This window comes from Bubalus bubalis, chromosome 16 (genome assembly GCF_019923935.1).
Source record: "Bubalus bubalis isolate 160015118507 breed Murrah chromosome 16, NDDB_SH_1, whole genome shotgun sequence".
NCBI lineage: Eukaryota > Metazoa > Chordata > Mammalia > Artiodactyla > Bovidae > Bubalus > Bubalus bubalis.
Window position 1 is genome coordinate 18,657,382 of NC_059172.1, and position 14,414 is coordinate 18,671,795.

The 14,414-nt window shown below is 41.1% G+C and overlaps 1 protein-coding gene across 7 annotated transcripts in view; it reads right to left on the reverse strand.

The window, feature by feature from the left end:
• The window catches only part of TRIM44 (tripartite motif containing 44), a 114,105-nt gene that overhangs the window by 65,568 nt on the left and 34,123 nt on the right, over positions 1–14,414 (reverse strand). For 5 of the 7 annotated variants that reach the window (XM_044929253.2, XM_006062350.4, XM_006062349.4 and 2 more), the window contains exon 3: positions 3,408–3,647. The exons of the other annotated variants lie outside the window; for them this stretch is intronic. In XM_044929253.2, the coding sequence (XP_044785188.1) occupies positions 3,408–3,647 (240 nt within the window). The remainder of the gene's footprint in view (positions 1–3,407; positions 3,648–14,414) is intronic. 7 annotated transcript variants of the gene reach the window in all.

The window sequence follows — 14,414 nt, forward strand, 5'->3', positions numbered from 1 at the left end:
TACCTTCAGGCTCCACAGGAGGTAGGCATTACTTAATTACTGTGAGGGATAGATACAAACTTTTACCTAAAGACTCCATGGAGAAAAAATGACACCCCGTTACTTTGGGTGAGGGTGTAAAATAGGGTTTCCCTCACTGGCTCCACTACTGCGGTATCAGTTGGGGCTGGGAAGGGATGCAGCCTTTTTCATGGTGCCTTCCACAACAGGAAGACACAGTATTAGGGATTATCAGATCAGAATTTTAAAGTCACTATTATAAACACCATGCCCATTCATCCAGAATAGGCAGAAATGATTAAAGGGTTTCTCTTCAGTTGAACTGCCCTTTACCAAGTCCTTAGGCTAGAGAGCAGGTTTTCTCTTGGAGATGTTCTTTTTGTCTGTGCTCATTAGTATTTCTAGCTTGCAGAACACCCAGGCCAGGATATATAGGAAGCAAGAACCCTGCCTCCGTTCCCCTCAAGGAAATCATTGTGGTGTGGCTCCTCATATCCCAGGATCCCTGGTCAGTCTGCCATCTTTTCTCCACTTTTGAGAATCTTCTGGTAGGTGACTCAGAATTTTGCCTAGGAATTTTTGCTGTGATCGGTGGGAAGGAGGACAATGAAAATGCATTTACTCCATCTTGTTCAGAACCAGACGTGCAATTTGTTTTTAAATGCGAACAAGAACTGAGGATAGAAGGTTGGAAAGATGGCTATATACATGAAATGAATCGAGTACAGTAAACTGTTAATGGCAGAATCCTGGTGCAAGTATATCGGTGTTATCTATAAAATTCTTTCAACTTTGCTATATATAGCAAATGTTATGAAATTTTTCATAATAAAGGGTTGGGTAAGATTTTCTGATCAAAATAAAAATTCAGGAAATTTTTAAAAACCTATACAATGCAAAGAGAAGAAATAATTCCTCTGTTGAGTGAAAGAGAGGTACTGGAAATTTGCTCTGATCAGTAAGTTACCACATTAGCTGGAATGAGCAGCTATTAGAGAATAACAGCTTTGTGTAAATGCTTTAGCCAGATGTATGCTACTTCTCATTTTTAATAGCTTACTATGTCCATTGCCTGGTCCTTAGGGCTTGTCATCTTTGCACCCCTAAGAGCAATTCCATCGGAGTTAACAAGCATAGTGAAACTGAGCTACTCAAGTAGTTAAAGGACAATTAATGTTGGCGAGGGGCTAAATTCTTTATTTGAAATGAAAATAAAAGAGAGGGCGATTTCTTCTAAATTGAATCTTTATTTCTGAAAAAAAAAAAAAAAATCTACACACAGAATAAATGTGAAGGGTCTAATCTGAGCTGAACTGGGGACAGAGTTATGTCAATGATCTCTTAAGGCTGAACCTTTTGTTTGTTTGGACTTTGGACACAAAGTCCACTCCATTATTAAAGAAAAATTTTAAATAAATTTACTTAAAAATAAATTTATTATTATTTATAATTAATTTTTAAAAAGACACACAGTGACCATTTCCACAGAGTAAAGGGTCTTAGGAATGCAAAGCGGTCCAGGACACTGATTCTCCTTATTCTTCCCACAGATATAAACAGGACATTTGGCAGATGGTAGGGAAAAGCACAGGCACGGGAACAGGATGGACTGAATCCTGGCTCTTTTCTGCTAACTAAATGACACCCGGTCAGTGTCTACAGTTCTTGGCATCAAAACAGCCCATCTGTAAAATGGATACAATGAACACTGAAATAAGGATTTAATGAAATGATAAATATAACATGCTCTCTCACCTATCTAGAAATGTATTTAGGTCCACACTTTGTTAATTCTGGGGAGGATGAAATGAAAAGACCAAGTGCTATTCTCTTCCGTTCACACACTGATGAAAATTAATCAAGAACTCTAGATGAGTGAAACAATGGTCTCTTACGTTTCCTGTCAGGACGACACCAGCAGTACCCGCCTCCTAGATGTACCCTGGATTATTCTGTGGCTGGGCTCTCCTGGGCCAAGGCAAAATTATTCGTTAAGGCTGAGCTCACTGAGTTAGCAGGTGTACTAGAAAGTTCACGGGACTCTCCTAGGTGTTCTTCTAGAAAGGCCTACCCTAAACCTACCTGGCATAAGCTTAACCAGAATTTTCAACATAATGGTATGAAACCTCATCAACAATAGCCTCTCTCCAGTGGCTGAAATATAAGTTTTACAAGTGGGCTTCCCCAGGCGGCGCTAGTGGTAAAGAATCCACATGCCAATGCAGGGGCTGCAAGAGACGTGGGTTCAGTCCCTGGGTCTGGAAGATCCCCTGGAGTAGGAAATGGCAGCCCACTCTAGTATTCTTGCCTGGAAAGTTCCATGGACAGAGGAGCCTGGCAGGATATAGTCCACAAGGTCGCAAAGAGTCAGATGCAACTGAGCACATGCATTTAAAAGAGTGGCCACCTTAATTTTTTTTTTTTTTTTAGCAATAGATTCTAAATGCCTGAATATGTTGTTTGGTAAAATGTCTTAAATTCTTTTATTATTGTTACAAAATAACAATGAATGTAGTGACTAAAACTGTCACTTAACATTTACCTTGAGTCTTTCACTGATATCTTTGATCCTCACAATGCCTGAGCCCACATGCCCCTCAATCCAATAGTCATGCCCCCAATTTATGCAATTTGCTTCATAAAAAGACCAGCTGGAGGCACCTTTTCACTATTCACAAAATGAGTCCAATCTTTTATTTTGGCCTGCTTTATGCTCACTTCCTGACATTCTCATTCAGCCCAGTTCTCATCCCCATGGTGACTTTATCTATAGGCTCATTTAATCACTGGGAATCTGTCAATTGTCCTCTTCTCTGGTTCTGATTTCTGGCTTCCCTCATTACCTGGGAACAGTATCTGCCCCATTGACTACACTCCTTTAAGGCGCAGTGTACACATATTTTGCTAGGCCTAGTTTTGGAGTGCGCCGGAGAAGGCAATGGCAACCCACTCCAGTACTCTTGCCTGGAAAATCCCATGGACAGTGGGGCCTGGTGGGCTGCAGTCCATGGGGTCGCTAGGAGTCGGACACGACTGAGCAACTTCACTTTATTTTTTCACTTTCATGCATTGGAGAAGGAAATGGCAACCCACTCCAGTGTTCTTGCCTGGAGAATCCCAGGGACGGGGGAGCCTGGCGGGCTGCCGTCTATGGGGTTGCACAGAGTCGGACATGACTGAAGCGACTTAGCAGCAGCAGCAGCAGCAGTAGTTTTTGAGTGCAGGCCTGAGCAGCCAATATTTCCAAACTGGTTTACACACCAGTCTAAACACTTATGTCCTATTGAAGCTTTCAATCCATTCATGTTTAGGGACTAAAATGGGGGAATTTCCATAATTAACAAACAGGGCAGTCAGTTTCTGCCTATTTTTAATGCTACTGGTTTATTACAGGCATTCTCCTTTACCTCCGCCTTTGGCTCAGCTGATTCATTAGAGGTATCAAGTTGTTCCTTGGCTTGGGCCATCTGAGTCATCAATCTATCCATATGGGACTGGATGTCAGCCAGTATCTCAGTCACATGAGCTGTGGCCATTGCTTCCTGGATGTCCACTAAATGAAGGGCCTTCTGCTCCTCATCCGCAATCACTTTTTGAACTTTCTTAAATTCTTGCTGTATAAACATCTTCATCTGGTCCCGGGTTACCTACAGAACAGAGACAAGTCAGAATGCATTGGACATGCAAAGAAATGGGAGAATAGGGCTATTATTCTAAATGCTAGGTAGCCCTGGCCAAAACACAAACCGTGGGTCCTATCCGATCCCGAAGTTTTGGGAATATCCTCTGAACAACGTTTCTCGGATATTGTTGATGAATTTCCTGCTACTCTTTCTGCTTTCTTCATTCTTTAGGAAGTGATTCCTTGTCATTCCTTTTTACTTTTTTGTTTTCATACCAGTAATACATAATTACTTCTTAAACATTTAATAGGTACTGTTGTTGTTTAGTTGCTCAGTCGTGTCTGACTCTTTGTGTCTCCGTGGACTGTAGCCATTCCAGCTCCTCTGTCCATGGGATTTTCCAGCAGGAATACTGGAGTGGGGTGCCATTTCCTTCTCTAGGGGATCTTCCCCACCCCAGGCCTGAATCCATGTCTCCTATATTGCAGACAGATTCTTTGTGTTATTAAAAAAGAGAGAGACAAATTCTTCTTCCCTCTCTTTCCCAGTACCATTTTCCTCCTCAGTGGGTAATTACTGTTAACAGCCTGCTGCTGCTGCTAAGTCGCTTCAGTCGTGTCTGACTTGGTGCAACCCCATAGACGGCAGCCCACCAGGCTCTCCCATCTCTGGGATTCTCCAGGCAAGAACACTGGAGTGGGTTGCCATTTCCTTCTCCAATGCATCAAAGTGAAAAGTGAAAGTGAAGTCACTGAGTTGTGTCCAACTCTCAGCGACCCCATGGACTGCAGCCCACCAGGCTCCTCCTTCCATGGGATCTCCCAGGCAAGAGTACTGGAGTGGGGTGCCATTGCCTTCTCTGGTTAACAGTCTATACATGCCTTTCTGGTCATTATGTTTGTGTGTGTGTATATATATATACACACACACATACACAGGCATACCTTGGAGACACACAGGTTCTGCTCTAGACCACCACAGTAAAGTGAATATTACAATAAAGAGTCACACAAACTTTTTGGTTTCCCAGTACATATAAAAGTTATATTTATACTACACTGTAGTCTATTAAGTATGCAAGAGCATTATGTTTACAAAAATAATATATATACTTTAATTTAAAAATACCTCATTGCTAAAAAATGCTAACCATCATTTGAGCCTTCAGCAAGTCATAAACTTTTTATAATGGTAACATCAAGATCACTGATCAAAGATCAACAACATAATAGGCACAACAATAATGAAAAAGTTTGATACGCTACAAGAATTACCACAATGTGACACAGGGCCAGAAAGTGAGCATACGCTGCTGGGAAAAAGAGTGCTGCTCAACGCAGGGCGGCTACAAACCTTCAGCTTGTAAGACGCGTGTCTGCAAAGCACAATGAAGTGAACCGCAGTAGAACAAAGGATACTGTACACATACAGACAATTACGCTGCTTTTATGTAAGTGGGTCATGGTGAACATATGCTTCTGTGTCTTGATTTCCTACTTAAAAAGTTAGTATATACAGAGCAACTTCATTCACTGTATTATTTTTAATGCCTCTATGATATGGGTATATATAGATATGGACATCTATATAGACAGAGATAAAAGAATAAATATATCCATTAAATATTTCCCTTCTTAATAGAAATACAAGATATTTCCAAACTTTTGCTTTTATGAACAGGACAGCAATGAACATCAATGGCCATACCTCTTAATATTTGCATATGAATTTCTTTAGAAACCTTTGGAAACACTGAATCAATTTATATATATATTCTAAAACTATTGACTGATACTGCCAAACTGTCCTCCAAAAATATGCACCAATTACATTCCCACAGTGTGTGAAGTATGCATTTTCCTACACTTCGCCCAAGAGTGGATAGTATCAAGTCTCTAAATTTTTACTCTCTGACGAGTGGAATATATTATTGTTTTAGTTTGCAACAACTGTGTAGAATAAATAAAATATGACTCCACTGCATTTGGCTAGGGCATAAGGCAAAGAAAATGAGAAACTACCAAATCTGAACTTCTAAATGCCATATCCTGCCAGCAACTACACGTATTGATGTTTCTTCATAACCATGTTTATTTTATGAGTATTTTTAAACAACTATGCATATTGAGTAGCTGAGGTAGGAAATAGAGAAGAGGCAGAACAGTAGACAAAAGGACAAAAGCCAATAGAGAATTTTAAAGCTGAAAGAGAAAGTAGCTGTCATCTAAGTGAACCCCCGTCTTTCACAGATAAGGAAACAGACCCAGCTGTAATCTTGTAGGAGCCACGGAGTTCTCCAATCTTCTCGCTCCCAGTCTGGTGCTCTGTTCACTATAACAGTCTGTCAGAAGGGAAGTCAAACTGGGAAAACCTAAAAAGGAGACTAGGAGAGAAAAAGACTAAAGGAGAGAGGAAGATGAGGCCATTTTCTATTAGCCTCTTAAAAACTGAAATAGGCTTGATATTTTAAGCAGCTTTTGTAACACTGCCATAAAAATGTCAATGCAAAATAAGGCCTGCAGGACACATATCCATTCACACGGCAAATGACGTAAGCCCTCATGAATTTACATACTCTTTGCAGGTACTCTCCCCAGTGCTAAAGAAAAGGGGAGAGGGAGTGTTAAATGTTATTAATGTCCCTCCAAGTTCTTTATCAGATTGAGAACTGTGATGTGTTTATTTATATAATTCCTTTTTATTTTTAGTGTATATATTTCAAGGGTGTTATGCTTTATGGTAATCATTTATCAGTGAATCTGGATCCCTACCCTTGAAATAAATTTAGTCTTATAAGACCTCTCTTTAGAGACTAAATCTTTAACTAAGGCATAAACTTTTTAAATTCCTAAGAAAAGCTCTTCCAAGTGACTAAAAATGGAGAGCATAATAAAAACTGATTTGTAACCTACAGAGAAGGCTCTTGAGAGTCCCTTGGACTGCAAGGAGATCCAACCAGTCCATCCTAAAGGAGACCAGTCCTGGGTGTTCATTGGAGGGACTGATGTTGAGGCTGAAACTCCAATACTTTGGCTACCTCATGCGAAGAGTTGACTCATTGGAAAAGACCCTGATGCTGGGAGGGATTGGGGGCAGGAGGAGAAGGGGACGACAGGGGGTGAGATGGCTGGATGGCATCACTGACTCGATGCACATGAGTTTGGGTGAACTCCAGGAGTTGGTGATGGACAGGGAGGCCTGGCGTGCTGTGATTCATGGGATCGCAAAGAGTCGGACACAACTGAGCGACTGAACCGAAATGAACTGACAGACTCGACTGAACTGAACTGAACTGAACCTACCTCACTAGACATCACATACACATGTGATATGAAGTTAAGAAGCTGACATCACAGTCAGGAAAGGTGGGGACTACATTGCAGTAGGTGAATAAATCATGGTTTTTAAAATTTAAATTACCTCTTTTCCTTTACTTTACATAGGTTTTTCAACCTTTATTTTATGCAATTAATTTTTGTAGAGATTAGGCCAAAGATTTGAAGGCAGAATACTTTATAAAACCTTTATGCCTTCTTCTCACTCTGATTCTCTACTAATCAACAATAGGTATTCTCCAGCCTAGTTGAAAATGGCAAGAACAAACTTCTGGGTCGTGGCATGCGTTTAAATCTAGAGCCCAAAGGAGAGACTCCCTGGGGGATTAGGCCACTGGTAGGTTAACAGGTTGAGTACTCTGGAGAAAGGACCCCTACCAATGGCAGAAATGAAACAGCTTTCAAAACTTCCTTTCAGGTTTCATTTCACCCCATCATCAAAACTCCATCCTGCTATAAACTTCACAATTCTCCAGGAGCAACCTGCCCTTCACATCAGCACTGATAGTTGGGAGCCACTGACATCATTTCTAGTAGGTTTCCTAGAATTTAGGTAGCCTCTATCCTACAGCTTCCCAAAGATGACACTGATAGTCTCATACTCTTGACTATACTACACGCAAGTTATGTCCAAAGAGAAAGTTCTTCATAAGCAAAGAAGAGAGAAGGCCGGATGTATCACAGAATGATAAGACTGGTGATGCAGAAGTTTCCTTTTTATAGAATCTACTAGGAATTGTCACACCTTTTTAAAGCCACAGAACTTCCCTTGCCCCAAACAAAGTCTTAATGTAGAACCCCAAAGTGTAATAGAGCCCAAAGTAAAACCACTCTGGTTAAAAGAAAAACCTCCCCTTCCTCCCTGAAGTGCTTCCGGGGGCACTGGAGGTGCTCTCCAGGAAAATCGCACCCGAGTAACTTGGGTCCCCTACACAAATGAAACCATAAAAAGAGTTTGCTCTCTTTGGTCAACTGATTGGTCCCTAAGTTGTTAAAACTTTAAAGCCCTAGGTTATACGCAAGTTGATATATCTTTCTTACAGGTGTATTCGGTGAAAAAAAAATAGCATTTTCTAAAATTACTTAAACACAGCATTGTAATATCAAAGAATAAGCAGCTTATTTGTGAATGGTCGGAACTAACTAGTAAACATCTGATTGCTCTTACTAGAGCTGAGTCCAACTTTCTGGTGAGGGAAAAAAAAAGCCCCAGAGAGGTACAGTCACAAAGTATGGTTTAGAAACCAACTTTCCTCTGGTCTAGGTCTGGTGTACCTTCTGCTGTAACATGTTGCCTCCAAGGAGGCATGCTCTCTGCCTGCTTCAAGTTCTTCATATTTATTTCCTCTTAATTGAGATATTTCTGCTGTTAACAGGTTGCTTCTGTTATTATCCCCACTAGGACATTATTTCCCCAAAGTGAATCTTGAAATGAAGGATGTACATTTGAAGAGTTAAGTCTCATCCTGTGGTACTTTCTATATGCTCTTATAATTAACATTCCTAAGCCAGACCAGACCCTAGAGGTATGCAGACTGGCACTTTACATAATTAAACACATAAAACACTGAATTAAGAGCTTGTACTTGGAAACACTACCATTCAATGGGTTTGACATGAACTGGAAGTCATTAACTCCTCATTAGCTGGCCTGTAGGAAACCAAGGTTTTATTTCCTTTTTATTATAGGAAGATTATAAAAACAACAAGCATACTAGCTAGAAAGCATGATGGCTTAAGAAAGATTTGTTCCAGAAAAGTGTTGCTGAGATGAACTGAGAAAGATGGAACAGGGTCAGGAACAGGAAGCTACACAAAAGCAACACATCTGAGTCTACCCTGATTGAAGCTTCCAGAAATACTTGCTCTATTAGTCAAATCTCCTGCAAATAACTTTAAAGCAGCCCATTCCAAAAAGAAAAAAAGGTTTCAGTGGAACTTTTTCAATGCTGTAATCTGTCCTCACTCCCAAAACACAGTACCCTCTCAGTATGCCAGTGTCCACGGAAACTTCCAGGTAGGGAATCTCAAAATTAAGGCTGCCAGTATCGCCTGTGGATTATTCTGGCATTTTTGCCTCAAGAGAGCTCCTTGCAAACCTCTGCCAAGCTCCAATGAGGGCAGACAAGGGAAGAGCTTCATCAGCAAGGAGGACAGAGTCCTTTTCAGTGGATGCCTGGATCTCCCATCTCCTGTGTCTTTTGTGTATGAGGGGAATAACCAATATTTATGAATAAAACAACTGTCCATTCCTAAGCCTTGGAAAGTTATCTAACAGAAGCTTCCCTTGTGGCTCAGACAGTAAAGAATCTGCCTGCAATGTAGGAGACCTGCGTTCAGTCTCTGGGTTGGGAAGATTCCCTGCAGAAGGGAATGGCTACCCACTCTAGTACTCATGCCTGGAGAATTTCATGGACAGAGGGGCCTGGCGGGCTACAGTCCATGATGTGGCAAAGAGCTGGACACGACTGAGTGACTAACACTTTCACTACACTTTTAGAAGCATAGCAGATAAGAACTATGAAAAAAAAAAAACCCAAAACTATGATCCACATTCTATTACCAACATTCTGAGAGATGACAGAAATTTTCCTGACAATGGTTAGAAGCCTGGATTGCTTGGATTTCACAATGGGTTACTGAGAAGAACAGTGAAAAGGTTATTAAAATGAACATTTAATCTCCTCCCAAACCATTTTTCTCATCATCGGAAGCCTCTAGACAAAAGTAGTAGTTAGTGTCTTCTTTACCTTCTTTCCTCACTTTGTTAAGAGTACCATGGGATCGCTACCTCAGCTAGCACTTAATTATTTCAAGTATCCACTCAATGAAGTAATAATGATATTTACTGTTCCAGTTATTACTTGTATTATAAAGACTAGAATAAACATGGCTTCCCTGGTGGCTCAGCAGTAAAGAATCTGCCTGCCAATGTAGGAGATGCAGGTTCGATTCCTGGGTTGAGACCATCTCCTGGAGAAGGAAACTGCAACCCATTCCAGGACTGAGTGGGTTGCAATCCTTGAAAATTCTGTGGATGGAGGAGACTGGCAGGCTCCAGTTTGCAGGGTTGCAGAGTCGGATATGACTGAGTGACTAACACACACCAGGATTCTTGCTTGGGAAATTCCATGGACAGAAGAGCTTGGTGGGCATGAGGTCACAGTCAGATGCAACTTGGCAACTAAACAACAACAGCAAAACAAACACATTAAAATGTCGGAGAGTGGTTACGTCTGAACGTGAACGTAAACGTGAAGTCACTCAGTCGTGTCCGACTCTTTGCGACCCCATGGACTGTACCTACCAGGCTCCTCTGTCCATGGGATTTTCCAGGCAAGAGTGCTGGAGTGGATTGCCATTTCCTTCTCCAAGGGATCTTCCCAACCCAGGGATCGAACCCGAGTCTCCTGCATTGTAGACAGACACTTTACCATCTGAGCCACCAGGTTATGTCTGAGTGCTGGAATGAAGAGTACTTTTCTTTTTTTTTTTTTTTTTTACTTTTAAGTTCAAATTTTCTACAATAATGTGTAATAATTTTTCTTTAAGAGTAATTTTTAAAAAGAAATAAGGCTCAAAGAAAGTTAAGTCTTCAATAAGACATTAACAAATCAAACCCAAGAATGTATAAAAGGAATTATATACCACGACTTAGAGGGATTTACCCAGGTATGCAAGGCTGGTTCAACATTTGAAAATCAGTTCATCTAATCTATAATCAACAGGCTAAAGAAGAAAAATCACATGACCATATCAATAGATACAAAAAAAGCACTTGACAAGATCTAATATCCATGTATGATAAAAACTCTCAGCAGACTAGAAATAGGGAAGAACTTTCTCAACTTCATAAAAAAGTGTACCCAAAAAATCTACAGTTAATGTCATACTGTGTGGTGAGAAATGGATTTTTCCAGCTAAGATCAAGAACAAGGCAAGGACGTTTTATCTTACTTCTCCTTTTCAAAAGACAAAAGGAAATAAAAGGTTTACAGGTTGAGAAGGCAGAAATAAAGCAGCCTCTGTTCACAACTGACATGATTATTTATGCAGAAAATCTGAAAGAATCATCAAAAAAAAAGTTCCCCAACTAATAGGCAGTTATAACAATGCTGCCAGACATAAAGTTAATATATAAAAGTCAATCACTTTCCTATCTATACCACCAATGAACGTGGAATTTGAATTTAAAAACACAATACCATTTAAGTTAGCACCCAATAAATGAAAGACTTAGGTATAAATCTAACAAAATATGTACAAAATCTGTATAAGGAAATCTATAATGAAAGAAATTAAAAGAGAAAATAATAAATGTAAAGACAGTCCATGTTCATAGACAGGAAGACTAAGAATTGTCAGGGCCTAATTAGCTGATTCAGAGAAGGCAATGACACCCCACTCCAGTACTCTCGCCTGGAAAATCCCATGGATGGAGGAGCCTGGTAGGCTGCAGTCCATGGGGTCACTAAGAGTCGGACACGACTGAGCGACTTCACTTTCACTTTTCACTTTCCTGCATTGGAGAAGGAAATGGCAACCCAATCCAGTGTTCTAGCCTGGAGAATCCCAGGGACAGAGGAGCCTGTTGGGCTGCCGTCTAAAAGGTCGCACAGAGTCGGACACAACTGACGTGACTTAGCAGCAGCAGCAGCAATTAGCGGATTCAGTGAGTGATCTGAAGTGTGAAGTCACTGACTTTTGAGAAATACCAGGCATATCAATGACATATAGACATCACTACAATACAGTGGAAAGATATCTGCTTTAAGACCTTGTGTAACTAGAGCAACACCAACCCTCACTACACTGCTCTTATGGCAGAGTAGGAGACGGGGTTAAGAGCAAGGCCGGGTGACTCAGACGGCATGTCTAACGTTGGCCTGCTTTCTGTCACTGGACATTCTCTTGCCCCTTAATCTGTGACAAAGACAGGGTCTTATGAATCATAATAATGAAGATGTTAAGAGGGACCATGTGCAAGCAGTGTTCCAAGTGCCATCTCAGACACGTTTCTGATTTAATCCTCAGGGAGGCGATAATACTTTCATTTTATGGGTAGGGGAAATTGAAGCCCCCACTGATGAAGTCACTGGTCTGGTGTTACACAGCAGGTAAGCTATGGAGCAAAGATTCACCGCAGGTCAGCCTGATCTAGGTCATCACACTGAAAACCACTCTATCTAGTAACCTCCTTCCTCTGAGAACTAGGATGAGACTACTGGAAAGCAACGTGACCCAGGAGACAGCACTTGTGATGGGAAATCAGCGGCCGGGATGGCATTCACGTCTGTCTTTAAGAACTAACCAGCTGCGTGACTTTGGATAAGTCAGGGAATCTCTCAGGGCCTCAGGCTCCTGAGCTATTAAAAGTGAAAAGCTAAACTCAGTCTCCCTTTTATCTCTAAAATGATAGAGCTGCACAAATGTTACACTCTTGGAACTAATTCACTAATCCAGATTTGCCTCTAATCACATTTGTTGCTAAAATAAGAGGGGGCATCAGAGGAGTAGGAATCTGACCTAGACGTTGTTAGCCTGATACAGTCAAATTGAGAAGTAAAGAAGAATGCAGAATAACCCTTTTCCTATGGCAAAGCTGCCCTCTCAAGAGATCATCCTCTCTCCTACCTTTAACCACCAAGCTTATTTAGAAAGTCACATAAAACTTGCTTCCCGGTCTCCTCCAGCAGCAACGACTGTACTGGTTGCTGACTCCCTCTGCTCTCACGACTGACGTCTCTGTACCATATGCCACTGCCGATAGCCCTCAGTCTTTAATTTCTCTTCTCCCATGGTTTCTGCAACCTGGACTTCCCTGGCTTTATGTTTATCAGCTTCATCCCCACAAACTTTACACATACTCTCCAGACGACTGTGACTGAGGAAACTACAAGGGTTCTTCAACCTTGGCACAACTTACATCTATTGTTGGTATTCGCTGTGGGGGAAATGAACTGTGCATTGTAGAATATGAAGCAGCACCCTTGGCCTCTGTGTAGTAGATGATACATTGCTCCCTATCCCCAATTAATGCAAACAAGAGTCTTCAGACGTTGTGAAATGTCCTCTGGAGGCAAACTGCTTTCTCTCCATAACTTCCTCCTTATCAGTTTCCTCTCATCTTTGCAGTTTAACTACCACCTCAATGGAGATGGCTCCAAGGCCTGGGTTTTCTCTCTACGTCTCCAGTCTCACAATTCCTTTTGATGTGTATCTCTACCTGGATACTTTCCTATTACTTAAACCATCAAGCATCAAACGGAATCCTCGTCCTCCTCATCGTCACTGCCACCCTTTTGAGCACTTACATATTAGGCACTATTCTAAGCACTTTACATGCTGTTTCAATTAATCATCACAGTGATATCATGAGGTAGCAATTCTTATTATATCAGTTTTATAGATGAAGAAACTGAGGTTGAGCGGGGGTAAGAAACTGCCCAAATTCACACACGGAGCAGGTGGCAAATCTGGAGCTTGAACTCACATAGTTTGATTGCATCTGCCTTCTAAACACAGCATTATTCTTTCATATCTTCCATTCAAACCTTGTCTGTTCCCTTCTCCCCATTAACAATATCAAAGTTTAGGCAGTCACCCAGGCTTTCAACTCTGGAGTCAGGTTTTGTTTTCTCCACTAGATAATAGGTGGATTTAATATCTGGAGAAAAAAATTATGACATCTTTGCTTAGGGTCTGGCACATAATGGCAGTCAATACCTTCTGACCAAGTGTCAGAAGCCATCCCACACCTGTCTCTCCACCACAGGCTGGCTGAAGAAGCCTGCCGCTATACAAAGGAATCCCCTTTCTTGCACCCTCGCCCATTACTCTCCACTAAATAACTATACCCACTCTCTAGACTCAAACACTCCATTTAAGCTCCACCTACCCTGATCCCCACCTAGACTCACCTATGTTAAACTAGCCCCACTCTCACTTGCACCACTAATTTTCTGAAACAAAATTCTAAGTCACAAAGGGCTTCTGAGTGATTTGAAGAAACTCTTTAGGATTCCAGTCCTACCTCCAACCTGTTTTCAGCCAGCTTTTTCTCCTTTCTCATTTCCACTTGGCCCAGAATCCTTGGCTTTCTTTTTTTTTTTTTTTAATTTATTTTATTATATTTTATTTTTTAACTTTATTGTACTGGTTTTGCCATATATCAAAATGAATCTGCCACAGGTATACACGTGTTCCCCATCCCGAACCCTCCTCCCTCCTCCCTCCCCATACCATCCCTCTGGGTCATCCAGTGCTTTTTTAATTTTTTTTTAGTTTCGGGCGTGGTTTGCATTTTTTTTTTAATTTTATTTTATTTTTATACTTTACAAAATTGTATTAGTTTTGCCAAATATCAAAATGAATCCGCCACAGGTATACATGTGTTCCCCATCCTGAACCCTCCTCTGTCCTCTCTCCCCATACCATCCCTCTGGGTCCTCCCAGT